The sequence below is a fragment of the Fistularia commersonii genome, chromosome 20 (assembly GCF_037954325.1).
Source record: "Fistularia commersonii isolate RoL2024-O1a breed Wild chromosome 20, RoL_Fcom_v1.0, whole genome shotgun sequence".
Lineage (NCBI taxonomy): Eukaryota > Metazoa > Chordata > Actinopteri > Syngnathiformes > Fistulariidae > Fistularia > Fistularia commersonii.
In genome coordinates this window covers 2762315-2785184 of record NC_141303.1, presented here as the reverse complement: position 1 = coordinate 2785184, position 22870 = coordinate 2762315, and the positions used below count along the sequence as shown (strand labels likewise).

Sequence of the window (22870 nt, the reverse complement as noted above, 5' to 3'; positions counted from 1 at the left end):
AGTTATTGTAATTGTAAGATGTGAGGTCACAAAGGGGAAACCGTAATAAGGAATGTAGCAGTGTCATACAAAGGAAGCTGTCAAACTGAAAGCTTTGGAAAAAAAAAAAGTAATAAACTCAGGCGAGATGAAGAGTCTACAGATATGGAAGGAACATCACTGATGCTGCACACGTATTTTGAGAAAAGGCCAATTTTTGGAGTGTCATTTTCCAGCGATGAAAACAGAAACGCCGGACCTGAAAAAAGTTATTTATATCAATAGCGGTTAAAACGGGCCTTTCATCCAAGGCTGCAGCGGAAGCAACCTGAAAGAAATCCATTACATGCTGGTCCATTCACAATGACGGAATAGACCACTTTCAATTATCTGTGAATGGTCAATAAATCTCAACATAAGCTAGTTAAAATGGTACAATACTGTATTAGATTAATCTAGCGTTTCCAAAATCTATTTTGCAAATAAATTGTCAGTACAACAGATTTCATTGCCGTATGAAACCCTTTCGTTTGAACGATGAGGCTACACACAACCAGCCCAGACGCTGTGCTCATATAGGTGTGGCACCAGTTTTAATCTCGGGCATCCATTTTCAATAATAGCAGGTTTTATGTTCAAAAGAAAGAAAAATGCATCCAAAACCCAAGAGAGGCGTCAGATTAGCCCTTGAAGCGACACACAAAAGGGATGAGACAGCCTCATTTTCACAGTTTTATTTGACTCAATTTTAAAGTTGGGTGTTCTTGTTGTCCTTGTTGTAAAACCAGGAAGCACTTTGTCATAAAAGGAGAAAAATAAAAATGAACAATACGTCACCATATTCTTGCAGCAGCCAATAAACATTTTATTAACAACATGATCACAAATACTCTGGTGTGTACTTTTTTTCTTTTTTTTATAAGATTGCAATATCCAAAGAAGTTTTTCCCACCCTCTTTTTTTCTGCCATAGTTCCACACATTGTTGTGTTGGCCAAAAGGATTCAAAATAAAATGAAAAAAAAAAAAAACAACAACAAAATAACAAACAAACCAAACCGAAACCATATAAAATGTGTGGTCAGGTGATGAGAAAACACTTGGAAATGCTTGTAATTCTATCTAACATAGAACCAAAAAGAGAACAACCTATATAAAATAAAATTAAAAAAAACAACCGAAATAAAATGATGTGCAATAATAATTAATAATATCTTCCTTACTATCATTATCCTTTAAAAGAGGACTCGGGCCACATGTGAAACACTTTGTGGTTGGTGAGGTCATACTGAGGTTGGCATCCAGAGAGCTCCATTATGCCTGATATTCATCTTTATTCCAGCAGGCTTTTTCTTTCTCATAAAACCGGTCAACCTTATATTCATTATCATCATTTTTTTTTACAATATTGGAACTGTAATCTCAGAATCTTGAGATTGAAAGTTTGACATTAAAAGGAACACAAGTAGAAAAGTCAGGAATCGCTGAGAGAAAGTCAGAAACCTTTTGTTTTGTGATTTTAACGTCAGACCGATTTTGACTAGAATTCCAAGTGTCCAGATTTATGATGTAATCCTAGAACTCAGAGATTGCAGCAGATTACAGCTAAAATCAAAATGTTTTGGACAATAAAAATGCACCCTAAATGATCAAACCCCGGATCAACCTCACCGAAAAAAAAGGAAAAATGATAGTAAGGCATATATATATATATATATATATTACACATATGTTTATATAGTAATATTAAAAAAGTGTAAAACAAACCTGTGAAAAAAGATAAATGTCGAATTTTATTCTTTCTCCTTGAGGCCGAGGACAAGGGGGGACGAAATGGGCGAAAAGACAGACGGGGACGCTAAGAAATCGGAGTAATCAGTGCGAGAGAGTGCCCCATTCACATCCTTCCCTCCAAAAACAAACAAAAAAAAAAAAGCTATAATGTTAAACACACATGTTTGAGGTGTCACGGCAACACGGCCGCCACGGTTGCTTGGACACCCCGGCGCAACAGGATGAACACGGTGTCACAGTTTGGGCCTCCGTTTCCGACTTCTCCTCTTCCTCGGGGCCGCGGCAGCTGCTGCAGGGACGACGGCTGGAGAGGGTGGTTCGTGTCAGGGAGCGGCTCTGAGAGATTATGTCGTGCTAATTCGACTGAGTTCATGTCTAATGGCTGTGTGGGACAGAAAGCAGAAACAGGAACACAGTGAGGCTCCTCATTCTGATCTCACGGAAACGGCTTCTTCAGTTTGTAATTTTTCGGATTACAAACCAAGAGACAACAATGCGACGTTTTTCAAAAATAGAGAATAATAGAAATGTGCACCGTATGAGTTGTATACTTTCACGGTGTACAATTTGATGGATTTTTCTGTCTGTGTTAACGTTATCTATCGAGGATTATTTTTGTTTTGAAGCATTCATTCATTCTTTAGCTCCACCGCTTATCCAGGTCTCCTCCAGCTTGGACTGGTCACCAATCCGCCACAGGGCCACACAGGGAGACATAAAACCATTCACCCTCTCGTTCGCGTCTTTGAAAAAAAAAAACAACCATTCACTCCTTCAACAGGCAATTTAATGTCTCCGATGAAGCTGCTGCATGTTTCTGGACATCGAGGCTGAAAACGGAGAACCCGGATGAAACCAAACGGGGAGAAAGTCCTCATGTCGGGATTGAACCAGCAACCTTCTTGCTGTGAGGCGGAAAAGCTTACAGCGCCCTGGTTTTGAAGCATAATTGCAAACTGAAATAGTCATGTAGCACTCATGTTGGTTTAACATGGTCCTTTCAGAGTAGTTTAACCACAAAAAGTAATTAAATCTGCCGTGCATTAGTTCTTAATCACTGTTCGAAGTAATTTTGTTTTCTGTTTTCCTGTTAATGATTTTAAAGCCGCTGCCTCCCGTGACTCCTCAGGAGGGATTCCGGTAAATGTCAGCACTCGGAGAAGAAAAGGAGCGTTCTTATGAACGCCGGCTGTCGGATGTTGGAAAAAAGGAAAGGAAAGAAAAATGAAAACATACCATCGATTATTTCCTCCTTCACTTTGTGCAATTCACGGAACACCTCTTCCAAGATTTCCTGACGCCGCACACACACACACACACACAAACACACACACACACACACACACATTTTGATTGCACAAGAAAAAGACACAATTGTTAACCGTAGGAAGACTCAAAGAAGTAAGAGCCATATGAAAAGGTATTTGAGCAACATGGCAACAGACTTTCAAAAAAAAAAAAATTATTATTTTTGTATTATATACTGCTATTTTATAGTATTTCTTCAATATTTTAAACTTAACTGTGTCGAAAATTCTGCTGCTTCTCTTTTTATTCAATTCAAATGTCATATATTCATACATTTCAGATTTTTATGCTGTTGAATCTCTGTCATATTTTCCCCTCAGTACCAGTCGATTGTATCTGCGTGCACTTTATACTTTATAGTTTCATGTTTGTTTATTGTGCTCTTTGCTGTTAATGTGCAGTCTCCTATTATTTTGTTCGTTTCAAGTCACCGCGGGAAAGTGAGAAACGTCGTCCGGATTCCTCTGTATGTCTACTACATGTGGAGAAATTAAAAATTACGCTGATTTTCACTTTGACTTATTATGATCGGTCATATTTTGGCTTCGACTGAGGGTGGCACTCTTTACCTGCTTCATTCTGTCGACGTCTAATGAGTCTGTGTCGTTGCCGCTCCCCGCGGCCCGTACCCTGCGTCGCCATTGGAAACACACAAACGCCGGCCAACTGTGAGATTCACTCATTCTGCTTCTTGAACGCGCCCCGAAGGATGTGATGTTTCAGGTTCTCACCTGGAAGCCATGGACCTGTCTGCAGAGTTGGCCCTGTCCCAAGGCTTTTTCGCACCATCTAGATGAGAAAAGCAGCAGGTTTAGATGGGAAAAACGCAGCGGGGAACTGCTGACTTGACTTGGGAGCACAGAAAACACAGTGGTACAAAATGCAAGTAGCACATGTGTTTTCAAATTTTAAAAAGTTGTTTTTTTTTTCCCAACACTTCATAATTTTTAATTTTGTTGTTGACGCTCCAATAAACACTTCCCTAAAATCAGGGCCAACAAAGATGATATTACTATGTTGAATTAATAAAAAAAAAAAAAAAAAAGTAGATTCATAACAAAATATTATGGGACTAGCTGGAATGTGATGTCAAAATATTTCAATGCTTCAACCAGCTGGAGAATCATACCCCTCTAGCAACTAACTGCTAAAAGACATGCTTCACAGATAATATATATACTGATGAAACGTGCACGTGGTTGTGTGCCATGCTCCTACCTGTGGCGTTCTGCGCACCCCGGGTGCTGGGTGACGGAGAATTTGGATCATCCTGCGGGAAAATACAAATTTCCGTGAGGTCACCTGGCCTTCAAACACAGGAACTGCCGTCAGCTCTTTTAGTTTGAAACAAACATACAACGGGAAACTGCGTTTGTTGAATAAGAACGTGCGCGGATCAGTCCAAATGCAGGATTTGTGGCAAATAAGCGTGTTTCCAAGAATGTTGCCGGATTTGTTCCAGGCCAAAATGATGAAAACAATCATTAGATGAGCGTATTCTTATACAAACGGCAAACCGTTATATCACTTACGTTTTGGCTGTCCTCCGGCTTCTCTGAAGCTGCTTTCCTTCTGAGAGCAAGAAGAAGCCTCAAGTTAGATCTACATGTTCCAGCTCGGACGTTACATGTCAATTGTTGCTCGGTAGTTTCATATGTCAGCGCCACGTGATGCGTGTGCTTTAGTCCAAATTGTTCCCTGACCTTCGAGCCAACAGCGCGTTCATCTCCTCCATCAGTCCTCCGCTGCCTCCACTTGTTCGGTTGGCATCATTTTTGGCGCTTGAAGAGCTGTCCTCAGGCTGGCAGGGTGAGGGGGAAGGAAGGCCAGATTCTTATGTACATATGCGCCAAATATTTCGCCATCGACACATGCGGGCAGCAGAAGTTAACGGGTGTCTCACTCTTTGAACGCGGCGCAGTTTGGCCCCGGCGATCATGGCGGCGAGTCCCGTCGGGGCAGGGGCCTCGTCCCCGTGGCTCCCTCCGCCCAGGGGGAGCGGAGGGGGGAGAGGGGGTTGAGGCGCCCCTGCCGAGGGCGGCGGGGGTCCCGGCGGCGGGGGAGGAGGTGGCGGCCCACCGCCCATGTTCATCGGGGGAGGTACGACCGGGGGCGCCACAGACAACACAGCAGGGTGGCCTTGGAAAGGAGAACCTAGAGACAGTTTGACAGCGAATCAATCTATGGAAAACAACATTAATAGTGAAATATTCAACCGTTTCAAATCTTAATTACGCAACTAAAATATTTTTCCATAAATGGGGCTCATGTCTGTTCGGAATTTTAAATGTAGCGATTTATGATTTTATCAGCAAAAATAATTATTAATCTTATCAAATAATATTATGACTAATCATTTTCTGATTTTTTTTTTAAACTTTACAATAATACCAATATGAAAAAGGTAATTATTTCTTTATTTCTTTTTGCAGCTGTCAATTCATTGTAAATTTATATCTAGTATATACAAATATTTTGTCACCCCCCCCACAAAAAAAATCCCTATTTATTTATTTATTTATTTGTTCGTTTGTTTATTTGTTTATTTAATTATTTTTACAAATTTTTTTTTTTGGCCTAAATCAACTCCTTATTCAACATATGCCTCCGTCTTTTGTGTTTTTTTAAACTTTACAATAATACCAATATGAAAAAAGTAATTATTTCTTTATTTCCTTTTACAGCTGTCAATTCATTGTAAATTTATATCTAATATAGAAAAAATATTTTGTCACAACCCCCCAAAAAATTCCCTATTTATTTATTTATTTGTTTGTATGTTTGTTTGTTTGTTTCTTTATTTATTTTTTACAAAACATTTTTTTTGGCCTAAATAAACTCCTTATTCAACATATGGCTCCATCTTTTGTGTTACTTAAAAACACATCTCAATGCGGCGAGGATTTGTATTATGTTTACATCCTAATAGGTATATCACGACTTTTCCTTTTTGATATTTTGACATACCCTTGACCACTTATGTTGTTGGCGTGAAATGACGGCGAAAAACACGTTTCGGCGGATGCGGGTACCTGAGTTGGACGACCGCCGCTCCCGCTCCATGTGCGCCTGCATCTGCTGCTGCTGCTCCATCATCTGCCTGGAGGGACAGACGGCAAACAGGCGGACGGTTACCTGATATCAAACAGGCCACGGGAGGAGAGAGGCCAAGAATCTCACGGCGGCAGCCTGAATGACGTCATCTGTCGGGCTGAAATCACATTACCTTCCCCTCTTTGGACTTGAAAATAACATCAATATGTCTTAATGTGTTCGCCGAATTCATCTTTGATAAACACATTATTGGTCTAATTTGACTGAAAACACGCGACGACACATCAGCCGAAGGGAATATTCAAATGTTTGTACTTTTTAGACCTTAAAACACTTGATAGCCTTAACTTTGACACTTTATATTTTATTGTATTTCTTATTCTCCCTCCTTCCGACCATTATCTATTATTGTTATGTTTTGCTTGAAACTCTGGCACAACAATTTCCTTCGAGATAAATAAAGTTGTTCTTATCTTATCTTATCTTATCAGTCTGATATTTCATTTATAAACTGGAATATTTAATACACTGGCTTGTCTTTTATTTTAAAACCTGACTTGAATTCTGTGTCATCGGATAGCCAAATTTAAACGTTTTCAAAATTTATTCGAGTTGAATCTCAAAATTGGGACACGTTTCATTCCTCAACATGCAAAAACTTATACCACCGAGTGTCATATTAGTAAGTTTGAGGTTCTAGATTTCAGGCCCGGGGGCCTCGTGCATTTTTAATCCACGCCTGGCAACCAATGACATTACTAACAATGGACAAAGCAGTTTAACAGGCTAACTGACAGTAGCAGGTGCATCTACAGGCTGTTTAATCAGGCCTGCGCTTTTTCCTCAGTAAATGTTGATCCGGTCGCACATTCAACAAGGTGCTCGTGAGTAAGATAAGAAAATGGGCGACGCAGATGGTCACGCAGAGCTGGACGGCAGCTGCTACACAAAACCAGATCTGTGATACAGTTGTATTATTTCTCTGTGCGCAAGATCTGATTTGCTGAAGTGAAACAAGGTCTCTGGCTCTGCGGAGGAATGTCAGAACAGATGTTGCCGTGGAACCCCCAACGCCACATCCAGGGCAAACATCTGAAGACAGACAACGAAAATAAATAAGTAAATAAATCAGGGGAAAATGTCATGAATGAATGAAAACACAATATCTGGAAAAACCTAATCTAAAATGGAAAGGGTCAAATAATGTATGCTCTTTATCTGGAAAACCTGCAAGCCTTCAAAATAAAAGTAGTAAAGTAAAAATCGATTAACTGTTCAAAATAATACGGCCACGTTAAAAAAATATGATTAAAAATAAACTCCCCTCCCGTAAACTAATATGATATCTATAATGATCCAAAACAAAGAGGGTGCCATGTCTGTTGTCTGCTGCTAGTTTAAATTTTTAGCCCAGGAGTGTTTATATTTTTTACATATTTATATTTTCTGATACTTTATTTATTATTTAACTACCTCTAGTGCACTTTCCACTTTCTGTGGGACGATTAAAGGGCCTATTGTATTGTATTCTGAATATATGAGTGCTTTTGATGGGTCTATGTAACATGTGGCACGGTTAGCATTACAACCCACACTAGCCTCGAAAACATTATTGCTACTGGGCTGGATACCGGCACGGGTAACATCAGCCATGCCTTCTTGCACCAAAACTCGACTCCAAGAACACAGAAGTTCATCTTGACTCCAGCAGAGGGGAAACTCTTCGGTTGTAGCGTTGACTTTATAATACTTCCCTTCTCCTGTATCAAATGCATAATTTAGATGTTTTGTTCTGCAGTATCTCTTTGACCTTCTCCCTCCTGGTCCGTCCAACCTTTAATCCCGCTCTCCTTCACCTGTGCATCCTTTGCAACAGCTGCTCTATTTTCTTCCCTCCCGTTTTGAGGCGAAAAGCGAATGTACGTCCCTCCCCCGCCGAAGAGGAAGGATGACAGACAGCTCGCTTAGAGGAAGCGGGCTTTTCCCGCTGTTTGCTCGAAGGACTATCTGTTGAGCCGGCGACCTCCCCGATCCAGTTGCGCGGCGCGCAGCAGTAACGCCACGCTGCCACTGGAGAGAGCTCCGGAAAATTAATTTGCGGCGTCTGACGCATGCGTGCGCGCTCACCGGCACCACACAGACACACAATCTCCACGCACAATCGCAGCTGTAATCCTTTGTCGCAGAGGTACAGTTCAGCAGACACGGGATCAAATAGAGCCGTAAACCCCATCATATTTGTTCTTTTAAGCCCCGGCATTTAGCATTCGGATGAACCAATGAGCAGAGCTGGAATAGGTTAAAAAAAAAAAACAGCAACAAAGCAAAGACCTAGTCGAGAAGAGGTAGAATATGGTCGACTTTTTAAAAAGGCACTTCAACCGTTATGTCGGGGTGGCAAAAATTGTCGGCCGTGTTTTTTACAACTCACTGTCTTCGTAGGGAATGGGGAAAATTGAAATAATGAAAAAAAAAATCACCGACAGCGGCTGCCGGCTTATCTTCTCCGATAAAGTTCATATTCTCGGCGTGTGACAGGTTGTCAGACACATGGGACTGCACTTACCAGCCTAATCCTAACCAGTGTGCCGCTTAGTTCACCCAAAGTTCACCCAACTGTTTGGAGATAATTTGGTAAAATAACCTGAGCGGGAGCTGCTGATCCTGAACTAGACCGCAAGACATCTGGCGAATAAAGAGGGGAGGAAATACAAAAAAATAACGCAGACAACGTTTTAGCCTTTTGGTTAAGTCGCAGGTTTGGACATTTCAAGACGTACGGGTTTGTGATGCGGGAAGGGGTGGGGCGGAAAAGTTATTTCATATTATTTTGCGCACCAAAGAGGATTTACATGGTGCGGGGAAAATAAACAGGGACAAGCCAACGAGCAAAGTGGAACGCTGGATGGCTGACGGAGGCCGAAACTGAGCCAGAACAGAACGGATATTGGATTTCAGTCAATCGGACTAAAGTAAACCCAAAACACAACTACGTTACTGCATTGTACAACATGATGCGCACGCTTCATATTTTCCTGCCAAAGTTCATGTTAAAAACGGGACGACTCATCTGAAAGGAATAACACGTCCACCCCAAACCGGGGTTTTAACCGTGCCGTGATCCCTGGAACGACACAAAGCTGCTTTTCAATGCCCTCAGCAGGGCTGGAAAAATGTTTGCGTCCAGCATTTTGTCGACACCGAGCGATTTTGGGCAAGAAGAAGCCGATTTCTTTGTTCACCTTGCTCTCTGAGCTTCGATCTCGTCTGAAGTCGGTCCGTTCTGGACTTGACGCTGGACTGCTGGACCTGAAAATGAGAGTGACAGCGGGGAGAGCGTCAAGTCAACTTTAATAATCCATTACAGGCACTTAAATGTTAATTACAATGGGAACAAGTTAAAACAATGAAGCGCGGCATGACAAGGAATTAAACAGCTGTTGACTATTATGCCCTCGTTCTCCTCTGACGGGTAATTTGAACGAAAAGCATATTTATCCCTCATTTATCCCGGGTGAACGATAGAGAGAATTAACCACTTGTATAGTTGAAGGCCAGAAGTCGACCTTCACATGAGACAGAACACCGTTCATACCTTCATTTTCGTTAATATATATCGATAATGGTAGATTCATATGTATGTATCTATATAAATACACATACACATATACAAACATATAAATACATAGATGTGTCTGTATTTGTGTGTGTGTCTGAACTTATACATATAAATATATTTATACATGAGCCGAGACCTACATGCCCAAATGCAGAAGCTTCATTAGCGACTCTAAATTACCTAAATTACATCTCTATATGTGGCACACACACACACATATATATATACACAAGTAGCAAAATATATACACATACACACACAAACACAGAAATATATACATATACACACACACACACACACACACACATATATATATATATACACACACACGCATGTATATATATATGTATTTATTCATATCTATAAATGTTTCATGCTCCTAAAAAACTAATATAATAAAATAATAACATATATACAAGAGGTAAAAACACAAAAATTTATACACACACACACAAACATACACATATATATATATATATATATATATATATATACACACACATATATGTAGTTATATGCGTATATATACATATATATGGATGTTTTATGTTCCGAAACAAGTAATATAATAATAACTAATGAAAATAATCCAATTCAGAAACAGACCCTCTAAACCATTCAATTGTAGGGGAAAGGGTCTGGGCTGGCGTAATCTGGTGTGTGTTTAATAGTTTTCCTAAAGCAGAGATTCAAAGTTCGAAGGTGAAAGACACCAGAGTCAAAGATCCACGCCATTATTTTGACATCCTCCTCCCCGGATGACTCTCTCTCTCATTCCAAACAAAAATACACTGCTGAGTTCATGTGAGGACCCTCAGAGACGCTACTTTAAAAAGCCTTTGAGAAAACGCAGCAGACGAGCGTTTGAATTTGCGGACCTGTTGGGCGCAGCAGCCAAAACAGAAAGCCTCAAAGCAGACGATGGACTCCTGAACTCTCATATCTTGGAAGGATACACTCACGATTGGTCCAAATCCAATTCTTTGAGAAAATCACGGCACCGTCATGTGAGCTAAGCAAAGTTTGTTTACATTACGATTGCAACCCCGCTGAATAATCCAAAGAGAGTAATGTGCTGCATAATATCCAAATATGTAAACATTCTATCTACTTAGCTGATCTCTGCAAAACTATCTATTATTACTGGCTGCTTTGTTTAACCGTCAGAAAAGTTTGACAATATTAGGCCAGTTTTAGACTCAGTTCCATTGTCCTTCAGTTCAATAGACCCAAGGCTCGTGTGTGTTATCTGCACAAACACGGACCAAACGACAGGAAAAACAACAGGAAGTGTCCGATCCCAGATTTTTGACCGAAGTATCTCTTCTCCGACTTCTGACGTGAGCTCCAAGTCAACGTAATCTGTTTAACATCATAAGACCACCAGCTCTGAGGATGGGGAGAAAGATAGGGAATGTAATTAATTTAAAACATGATGAGATTAGGAGCAGCGGAGCACAGCGACTCGGGGATTACAGACCAATCGGGGGGGGGAGCCGCCACTTTTCAATGAAATTGTTCACATCGCCGAACTCAACATTAATCTTCGTCGACTTCGGATTCAGGTTCAGAATCCAAATGTACATTCGCGCGAATGTGAATATTGACTTTTTTTTTTTTAATCACAGATTGGTGTTGAAGGTGAATAATTGCTCTTCTTTCAAGAGGGATTAAACTCACTGGAAGTCCATTAAAAAAAAAAAAACTAAAAGGGGGAAAAAAAAAAAAGTGAAATTATTTAATGGGGCTTGTTCAGGGGTTACTAAGGTCACATCTGAAAATCCTCTCTCCCGTCTGTCGGATGAAAAGTGTCCCTTACGTAACAGTTTTACAGGCCGGGCGGAGGCGGTCCCTCTGCAGCGGAGCGTCCTCTCCGCCGCTCACGTCTCCAGGAGAGGGAACTCTTCCGGCAGGCTAATGGCTTCCATCGATCAAGTGACAGAATCCCCAAAATAACACTAAATGACAAAAGACATGCTTGGTGCCTCCTATCTGGTACCACATCCTGTGCACACACACACACACACACACACACACACACGTGCACAATCCGGGCTTCCTCCCTCGACAAACAAACATCCACCAGAGGCTGTATTACACTCACTTCCTGATATACAGATCTTATCTCAACTGGTTAGTTACCATGGTAATTAGGGTAAGGACGTTAAACAAAAAGCTACCGCAGACAAATAGGCCTCAAGTCAGTGTTTCGTGGGATTTGCTACAAACAAAATGTCCACGGTCAAGATTATTTTCGCCGATGGGAGACCTCTACAACAATGCCAAAAAGTCTAGGTGGAGGAAAAAGGCAGGGAGAGCTTTTTTTCATCGTACGTTCATTTGCAAAATATCTGATACGGCTGTGAATATCCTCTCTTCGATGCTTTCAGCGGAACTTCATCTTTTCAGAAATGTCTTTGTAATACAGAAATGGGATTTGTGGAATATAACGTTTTGATGAAGGAAAAATCTGTTACGTTATGATATAGCGATACATTGTCCGGGTCTGATTTCTAAGAGCAGCTTTGGGGGAAAGCGCTGCATCTTCAGATAGGAGATAAGGAGTCAATGGAAACGACTCGCCTCATGAGGCCGCCGGAGAATCTGCGGCTTTTGTCAGCTCTTCAAATATTGTTCCCTGATCCCACCCGTCTGGGTAAGATCACAATAGCGATTATCCCTGTGTGTTTGAGTATTCTGACGCAGGGTATCGCCGCATCTGTTGGGTTTTTTCCTCTTTTTGCTACATATTATATAAAAGTATTCACTTGTGCAAATTTGGGGCGTTAAGTAGTCCACTTACTCGCCCTCTTTTGTCTTCCAATCTGTGCCTGTTTTCTAAATTCGAGATGCCAACACATTTCGTATGAGCATTTTGTTCTGACATCACGTAACACAGCAGGCTGCAAAGTCTCGCTGGATGTTCGGAAGCGAAAGCGTTGTAATAAAAATGACAGTTTCATCATTTGAAGTCATTTCACCCGAACAGAATTTATCCCCCGCGCTTTTAAAAGAGTAACTTCTCAGGATAATAATACCCGCTGCTTAAAGCCGAAGTCCGAATCGGAGGTTGACGCGGTGATAGGACAAACGTCGATACGTGCACACGGGAAAATTTCCACACTCGCGCGGAAGATCGGGTGAGGAAAAACACACATTTGTTTTTTTTTCTACCTACTGGACATGCTGAAGAAGAGGAAGCGGCCGTAGCAGACACACAGGCACTGACAGACCCATTCCCTGCTCACCATCTCTCACCTCCTCCCGGCCTTCCTCCCCCTTTCCTCCATCACCTTTCCTCGCTCCGCTAAACCCCCACCTCCTCCTTCCCGTGCCACGGACGGTATCACCTGTCACCACCCTGTAACCCACACCTGCAGGCGGCAGCAGCGCGGCGAGCATCTCGGGTTAATGTTTCCAAAGGTCGGGTTGTTCTGGAGGCTCTGTAGTCAAATGCCGCTTACGCCGTCGACACCATGGTGAGCCGGCGTGTTGTTTAGACGTGAACACGTGCCGTCGGCCGCAAACGTCTTCAACCTGTGCTCATTCATGTTCTTTATTTCCGTAGAACCCTGCAGCTTTTCATCTATGACAGGCGCTTTTAATGTTTTTTTTTTTTTAATTTATTTTCACTTCAGCTGGTAACTGAATCGTGCCCTGCTTTGATGGGGTAAAAACTGATATACATGATAATGGAGCGAGCTGGAGTGATAATAAAAGTCGCCATTATCTTTTTTTTTCCGTATTATCAATTTCATTGCAATAAGAAATATACAGTGGCTCCAGGAGGTCATACAATCTAATGAACATGTTTTCCATTGAAATTGGTTGTTGACTATACAATAAAATAATAATAAAAATCATATACAACAAAATACATACTATAATATATAAACAAGTAGAAACAAGAGAAAATAGAAATAAAATTAGATATTTAATGAACATCTTCTCCAGGGAAACTGATTGTTATCTGTAATAGTAATGATAATAATAATAAGTTCGACTCATATTCTATTACTAATATAATTATGATATAATAATATAAATATTATTTTATACCAATAATAATTATGATGATTAAAAAATAATATGATTAAATATATGTGTGTGTATATATATATATATATATATATATACACACACACACACACACATATATATATATATGAATAATCCACTAAAAATAAACAAGGGAAGGAATCAATTAAACAAATATCCAATTTGTTCATAAAGTCATGTTTTTTTAACTTCTAGAATTATTTTGGAATTAGCGAGAAAAAAATAACCAAAATTGATTTTTCGATGAAAATAGAAAATGTGTGTTCTCAATAACTCCATAGAAACTAAAAACAACGATTTAACTGTTTTGAAGCTTTAATCTGTGATTCAAAAAAAAAAAAAATCTGCAAAACTTAATCTGTTCATCATCAAATAGTAATCAGCTGCTGGCTGGTTTTATTTTAATCTTACTAATCTCAATCCAGACTAAATTTCGGGGTCTTTGTGTTGGGTCTCTGCAACATTGCTCCAAATTCCAGTGATTCCAAATACCGATCATTTTTTTGAGGTCATCTTCCCATCTCGTAAATCGCCCGGTCCGTCGGGCACTTTGTGCCTCTGGAGCGGAGGATCCGCGAGAGCCGACCTCCTCGCCACTAGAGGGGGTAGACACACCTATTTAAGTTCAAGACGAATTATAATCTCAGTGGCGCCGCGTCGAGGAGCTTCAATCGTATCTTTCGCCCTGTTCCAGAGAGATCAACCTATGCTCTCTGAACCGACGACGCGGAGGCGTGGAATTATCGCCCTATCTGTGCGGGTGAATTTGCACTTGTGTTGTGCTGCCGCCGCTCAAGCCCCCTTTGTTGCCTTTCCCCGTGTTATTAGGTGGATGAAAAGATGCGCTCCCTGGCGCCGGGCCCCCGGGGGAGATCTTCTCAATGACTCATTCTAATTAAGAGGCTGGAGGGGCTGCAGGGGGAGACACACTGCCGCTGTCGCTGCTTCGGTAATGACTGGCAAGCTATGAGGCTCTGTCTGATCCCATCAGTTCCCCCCCCCCCCTTCAAATCTGTCTCTCACGCGGATATTCTGAAGCGGCACTTCTCAAACTTTTTAGGTCACGCACCTTCTCCTCAAATACCCTCACACACACACACACACAGAGCTGCATTAATACAAATCATCCGGGAGGCTGTGTCACACTGGACATACAAGTTTCACGCATTGTTTTTTTTACTGTCGTTCGATTTCTGCACGCCGATGTCATTTCGATGTGATTTCCCACGTTCTGCTCGGTTCCAACACTTTTAGGCGGCGAATCTGTTGCGTGAATGCATGCAGGTTGCAAAAGAAATGCAATGTTGCATGCAACAAGCATGGTGTAATATTTTATTTTACTCCGATTAGCCACCTGGATGAAGGGCCCTGTTTTTTCCCCCCGACAGGCGGCCTTTCTGTGTGGGGTTTCCTCCTGTTTCCTCCCACAGTACGAAAACATGCAAAACGTTAATCGGAGACCCTAAATTGTACAGATGTGTGAATGACATTGCATAGTTGCATGTCTCTGTATGACGTATGAATGGAGTATAAGTAGCATCGAGAATGAATGAATGAATGAATATGATTCTGGCCTTGTATTATTTTAAGTTCCTGCACATGCTAACTTGTGTAAAGGCTACCTGCAAACACACATACACACACACACACACACATACATACAGACACGCACTACCTATGACATTATTTTTCCGCCGGCATGACTTGGGTGTTTGAGAAATTACAAATCTTGTAAGAACGCAAGCTTGATTTGTCACGACCGCATGCGAGACGACAGGCGAACCACTTCGCCTTCTTTTTCTCCCTGAGCGGCGTTCAGCCACTCGATTCCAGGCGATCGCATTTTGCTCCAATAAACTTTTAACGCACCAGTTGTTTGGCTCCTCTACAAAACAAAGCCCATAGCAGGTAAAAGTATTAAAAACAAAAACCTCCCTCGGACAAAGGAATGAGGGAACCGAGAGACATTCCATTGGTAGCTTTTTCTGTACAATGAAATTCTACATCTATTATTAAAAACATATGAATATATAAGGCATAGAAACTACAGCATCATAAATATAAGTCCAACCTCGATTTTTTCTCTCCCTGTATTTTTTTCCCCCCATTACCCTGCTCGCCCGTCCCTGATGTGACCTCGTAACCATGGTGACGAGCAGTCAAACTGCTGACACAAACCTTTCCCCCCCGTATCGCTTCACCTTGTTTCTGCGAGCCGAGTCTGCTTTTTGAATCAACCGCGAGTGGCTGGGAATCCCATCGGATCCGCTGGCGGGGATGAAAAGCGGAAGTCGCCCAAAGTGGGTCTCGTCGTGCGCGCTTTCAACAACCGGGGGGAACACGCACCTCCATCCTGAGCGCTGAGGACGTTGAGCGCAAAGAGCATGGCGTTGGAGAACGTAGTGGCCTCCTCCTTGCTGGCGAAGTTGAGGCCGTAGACCTGCCGGGCATCTCGCCACTGGTGGAAGGTCGGCGTGGCCTGGTTGTACTTGAGGCCTTTCACTATGGAGTAGTTTATTACCACCTGTAATGAAGACGGCACGACCATTCACAAAAAAAATCTGGTTTTTAAATAGGATTGTTTTCGGCCAACTTTAAGTAAATGTATTTATTTTGAATTGTTTTTATTTGGATTTAATTTTAGGAAAATTGTCATTATTTTGTTAACAAATAATAGTTAATAATAATGATAATGATAATAATAAATTATATATATATATATGTATATAAAAGAAGGCATGGCCATCAGGGAAGGACTCATCAGTTACACATTTCTGTCGTTTGCCTTCTCCTTTTAATGCATTTTATTAAAAACTTAAATATGAACAATTTTCAGGTGATGGCCTGCCTATAAAATATTTTTCTATTTATTTTTTGTAATTGTCATGTAATTTTGTAATTGTCATGATTTAGTTAAAAAATAATTGCTAATAATAATAATTATGATACACACATACAGTCGATAGATAGATACAGAAAAAAATCCATCTATCTACATATCAATAAATACACATATGTATATGTGATATGTGTGTGTGTGGTTGTATAGTTATACACACAAGTGCAGATAGATAGATAGATAGATAGATAGATAGATAGATAGATAGATAGATAGATAGATAGATAGATAGATAGATAGATAGATAGATAGATAGATAGATAGATAGATAGATAGATAGATAGATAGATAGATAGATAGATAGATAGATAGATAGATAGATAGATGCTTTCTTTACTACTTTACTAATACTTTCTTTTAAATATTTTAATATCTTAAAGATTGCTTTTCGACACTTTTAAGTAAATGTATTTATTTCTATTTTTTTTATTTAGATTGAATTTCTGCGTAATCATCATTATTTTTTTCAACAAAAATTGGTCATAATGAAAAATATATTTATATTTCAGTTCTTAAATTCACCTGGACATTAGACAACAGTATTGTTAATCATTTTTTACCTGCTGGTCCTGCAGCTTGACGCCCACCACTCTGAAGGTGTTGTTGGCAGTGTTGTGGTAGATGTTGATGCGGCTGAATCCCTGCTGGCCGGGCTTGATGGGCACCCACTTCTTACTGGTGTCGTCGTAGATCATGACCGAGGCTCGCGCCTGGCAGATGCTCTGCTCGCTGCGGGAGGGAAGCAGGGGAAACATAGCAGGGAGCGTCAGTTAGCATGACGTTCTGTTTGCAGCCAATCGCTGTTGAGGCATTGGCGCATAATCTAGCGTCAGTACGCTAACGGGTGATATCGTACCAGTGCCTCCATCGGTATGTTTCAAATTTTAAAATGTAAAAAAAATTCTGATTGTGAAATGCAATTATACAAAAAACGCCATCTCATTTAATCCGGCGAAGCTGAACATAAACCTAACTTGGTTCTTGGTTTGCTGTCTAAATTTGGCCTGTTTTCCAGAACAAGATAAATTCCTCAAGCCAGCAAGTATTTGGAGGGATTGTTTTGAAGTATTTCTACGGAACAGTCGAAGGCGGGGAGGATGAAAGTGAGAAAATTACAGAAAAGTACCATTTTTTTGCCTAAATCCAGTGCTACACTGAGGGTCTGATCCAAATGCAATCAAGCCTTTAACCAGCATCTGTTGACATTCTTAATGAGAGGCCATCATAATGTGTGTATGTGTGTGTGTGTGTGTGTGTGTGTGTGTGTGTGTGTGTGTGTGTGTCTGTGTGTGTGTCTGTGTGTGTGTGTGTGGCCTCCAGTGTTTTGTCTGTCTGCTTTCCTCTTCTGACTGCATTTATCACAGCACGTCGGCACACACACACTAACACACACAATGTAAACAGTAGTAACAATTCCCCAGCAAGTGTTTTATTACCTTTTCCGCGTGTTTAGCTGAAAAAAGGCAAATAGCACGCCAACAGGTAAAAGGAGGTGGAAGTGCAGCAGACACAGGGGGGCGCGGGCAAAAGGGGGGGGGGGGCAATTCTGACTTGCAAATGAGTTTAACACAAAAATCCCATCTGTGTCTTTGCCAGCCGGCCAAGCTAAAATTAGCAGCTAAGCCTCCGGGGGGGCGAGCAGCGAGAATAGCTGTGTCAGAAGAAAAGGGAAAAGAAATGCAACTATACACTCATTCATTCACACTTCATCTAGAGACATACAAGCATTCACTCCCTCACAGTTTCTCCTATTTTCCTACAATTTTATTTGACTGCTTATTGATTAATTTAATTGTCTTATTTTTCAACTTGTTTGTTTTCCAATTATTTCCTCTTCCTTACGGGTATAGAGATATGCTATGAATTTTTAGTGTGTCGGTTTAGCGCTAACCACTATATACATATACAGTACACACACACACACACACACACACACACATATATATATATATATATATATATATATACATATATATATATATGCACATATATATAAAAGTTTTTTTCAAACCTTATTACCCTAACACAACCTGGAAGTGTTTTCTTCCACTCCATGACATTACACTTGTTATGAACTCAATTAGAGAGGATGACTTGGGGCATCGGGTCGACTCCTATGGATCCCTAGATTTCCCTGCCGCCGAGCATGAAAATGATGTGTTTGAATTATTTTCTTGAACTTGTCGACTGTTAAAATTTAAAAATCGGTTCTTGGCAACTGCCTTAAAATGGTATTGAGGTCCCAAAAGCATGAATAAATGAGGTTCTTCAGCTAAAAGAGACTCAAGGAGGAAAAATGGAGGAGGAGGAAGGAAGAAGAAGAGAGCTGAGGCAAACGTTTTTTTTTTTTTTTGACTGACAGTTATGGGACACACACGCATGCACACACACACACACGCCCGCAAACACACACACACACACACACACACACACACACACACACACACACACACACACACACACACACAGTAAAATGTAGTTTCCATGCTATCTTTGTTAAAAATTAATAATTGTTCCGCAGGACATGAATAAATCAGACACTTCTGACTTTATTTCCAGTGCGCAAGCGCAAACACACAAGCACACACAGACACACACATACACACACACACTTAACACCGCCCTCACAAGCGGTTGTCGCTACAGCAAACTCAAAGCGACAGTGACAGCCAAAGAAATCTCAGAGGTGCCTGGGACTCGTCTCCTCACGTCACTTCTAGAGAGACGTCTATATTTCGCAGCCCTGACAAGCATTAGGATAAAATAAATCTGACAAAACCCTTCTGATCTGACCTGTAGACACACTTTTCAATCATATTTAATTAATACAATTCATAAAACATTTTGCTCCTATTTTCCTACATTTTCGTCTGACTGCTTGTGATTTTTTTTTTTTTTTCCAGTTATTTCTTGTTCCTTACAGGTGTATTTATTTCTAATATTCATGTAATTTATTGTATATTTTAGAGGAAATTCGAGATAATTTTCACATGATTTCTTGCCCGTTATTATGGCACCTCCTTTTTTATTTTTTTATGAATTAACACAGTTTCTTTAGGTCATTTCTCATTAGCCTCACAGATAAATTGCTTGATAAAGTTCAGCCAGGACTCTCGCATTCATTATTCATAGAATTCACTCTCGCAGGATTTAAGTGATCTTATAACTTCTAAGGTCCTGGGGTGATTCTGTCAGACCTGTGGGTCACAGAATGCACGTGAAACACCGGGAGCACGAAACGTCCGTCTGAGAGGTTAGCAGCTCTTCTGCCATTGCTGACTGTCATCAACTCACTCTGAGCTGGGAAACTGTTTTCGACAAAAAAAAAAAAAAAAAACGCTAAAAGACTCTCACTTTCAGGAATGAATGAATTATTTACTGGAATACATTTAAAGAAAAATAGAAGCTGTGGAGCGGTTGCGCCCCGCGCAGCTCGATTTAAGATGAAAATGCTGTTAGAGTTTGGCTTCGGCGTTTCATCATCGGGCCTCTTCTTGGGCCCACGTGTCTGTCCGGGGTCAAACCCTGAGCTTGTTTAATGATAAACACATGAATTATTCATATACACTTACGGTTGGAAGAAGAGAAATAATTACTCATAGTAACACTTTTCTTCTTCATCTCATAGATGCACATACACACACACAAAAACACAAACACACACCAGCCAGATCCATTAAGGTGCGCTCCTCCTGGTTTTGGGTCACTGCAGGGTTAATGGGGCGCCAGCTTCCCCCAAAACATTTTCTCCATTCTGTTTTCCTGTTTTTGCTTTCGCTTCACCGATGAAGATGTAAGAAATTGCATTAAAAACACATATGTGTTGTTTTTTCTTTTTGTTCTTTCCAAAACTGCTATGGTAATAAGCAAATATTTCCCTCCATGCATCATAAAATGACTTGAAACGATGCATCTGTGTAGAAGCATTACAGTTTGATTATTACTTTTCCTTACAATCTAGAATTCATGGGAATTGCATATTAGTTATGAATATTATATTTGATATCTGACTGCATAAACTATTTAATAGAAATGTTAGATTATTTAAATGCATGCATTCAGACATTGATCACTGTCTGCTAAAAGAATTCTTTATTAAAGAAGAAACAAAAGAACATGGTGCTGTTGTCTCTGATAACACATCTGAACATCATTTAAAGTCAGGAAATAATTTACCGATCTAAAGAGAAGAATAACGGGAACTCCGATATTATCGACAGGTTTTTTTTTATCACCTGTAATTAAACAAGGTTCAGCAAAGAAACAGACAAGCAGTGAGGCTATTAATGAAGGGATGAATTAATGAAAAAACTAGTAATGAGAAATCACAGGAAAATTATCAAGACTGGGCAAAACTCACAACAAGAAGTCTGGGATAAATTATAATAAACATGAATGAATGAAAGGTTGAATGAATGGAAGTATTTCAAGCAAAACAATCATGAAATACATAAAATCATATAATTATTTTATAGATTATATCCGTGATGCTTTCCATGTTTCTCTCAGCCGGTGTGTCGGAGAAAGTAACGACACACTGAATCAGATTTATTTAACGTTGCACGCCCTACATTATGCAAACCACATGTATGCCCCGCTTTACACGCAACGTCATAAATCTGATGGAAGGAATGCACTTTACATCAACAATCTCACAGTTTGCTGCATCTGGTCTCCTCTGTCTGCCCTCCAACACACACACACACACACACACACACACACACAGACATACACACACTCCCACCTGCGATATCAAAGCATTTACTTCCACGTCTATTTCTGGTGACAAACTTCCCGAGGGTCATCAGTTCATTTATGCAGTCACCATCAGTTCTGTGATCTGCGATGAACGCAGGTAGTTCGGTCATGCAAACATGTGCGTGCACGCTTGCTCACACACACACACACACTCGCGCGCACACACACACACTCACGCAGCAGAAAAGGGACATAAAAGCCCCGAAAGCATGCAACATAATTAGCACTTTGATCATCTCCACTGCAGACGAGCCGACGAAAACAGACAGAGGTGGGATTTTAAATTTAGCATAGCTGCACGGTAATGGGAAAAATAATACTTTAAGGAGTCCAAGTGAGACGGAGAGCGGATGTTTGTCTTGATGGACCATTGCATTCTTGTTTGTTCCCATAAAACATCATGCAAAATTGCCGGGCCACATTCAGTCAAACTATGTGTCTGTCATTTGTAATGTCTATTGATCCATTGCCTCGTTATTGTTTATGCTCCATCCGAGGGATGAGAAATACTGTGATTTTTAATCACAAAAATAAAACAAGTTTAGTCCTCACATCTGCATGCATGTCATCGTCTAATAAAATCCTATTTTTTTGTAATTTTCTTTTTGCTAATTTTATGCTGTCTCTTTAACTAATCACACAGTATGTGTTGCATTCAAGTCATTGTTATAAAACAATGGACAATGTCTATGGGACTGGAAATTGCCCCAAAAATCAAACAGAAATTAGCTAAAATCATAATTTCTGCATTAAATCATTCAGGAATTTTAGGGAAAAAAGTCACTGAGAATCTTAACTATCCTAAAAATAAGCAGAATTTTATACAAAAGCTTAAAAAAAAAGAAGAAAATTATCTCCACTTCTGATAATACTTAAAAGGTCTGATAAGTAATGGAGTATTATACTTATTTAGATAAATGAGGAATTACATGGATTAAAAGAGATATTACGATAAGTAGATAAATAGACTCATCATGTCGTGATAGACGTCTCAATGTCTGTCACCACTACAGTTCTTCTGTCTAAAAATTCCTGTTAGTGTGTGTGTGTGTGTGTGTGTGTGTGTGTGTGTGTGTGTGTGTGTGTGTGTGTATGGATGCAGTGCTTCTTCCATGTGTCGGCCCTCTGACTGTCCCTCGTAATAATCCGCGCTGTCAGACAGTTGTCTGTCTGTCCGCCGGCTCTGAGACCAGCCTGCAGACATCTGAACGTCAGAGCCGCCTTGCTGCTCTACTTCCTGAATACACACACACACACACACACACACACACACACACACACACACACACACACACACACACACACACACACACACACACACACAGTTGCATTGCAGAATAACAGTAATAGAAAACGGATTATCCTTTCTTGTTTTACAGTTTTCACAGTCATTTAAACCGA

At 40.5% G+C, this 22870-nt stretch overlaps 1 protein-coding gene across 4 annotated transcripts in view; it reads right to left on the bottom strand.

Moving 5' to 3' along the window:
* Positions 1–709: 709 nt before the first annotated feature.
* evlb (Enah/Vasp-like b) overlaps positions 710–22870 on the bottom strand; it is a 50586-nt gene continuing 28425 nt past the window's right edge. For 3 of the 4 annotated variants that reach the window (XM_086166672.1, XM_086166671.1, XM_086166669.1), the window contains exons 2-13: positions 17272–17440; positions 16159–16336; positions 9377–9443; positions 6113–6180; positions 4984–5234; positions 4784–4881; positions 4613–4652; positions 4299–4350; positions 3812–3869; positions 3650–3710; positions 3009–3066; positions 710–2154 (exon numbers count right to left, since the gene is read on the bottom strand). In XM_086166672.1, the coding sequence (XP_086022798.1) occupies positions 2117–2154; positions 3009–3066; positions 3650–3710; positions 3812–3869; positions 4299–4350; positions 4613–4652; positions 4784–4881; positions 4984–5234; positions 6113–6180; positions 9377–9443; positions 16159–16336; positions 17272–17440 (1138 nt within the window). In that variant the 3' untranslated portion in view covers positions 710–2116. The remainder of the gene's footprint in view (positions 2155–3008; positions 3067–3649; positions 3711–3811; positions 3870–4298; positions 4351–4612; positions 4653–4783; positions 4882–4983; positions 5235–6112; positions 6181–9376; positions 9444–16158; positions 16337–17271; positions 17441–22870) is intronic. The other variant, XM_086166670.1, reaches the window with a different exon arrangement.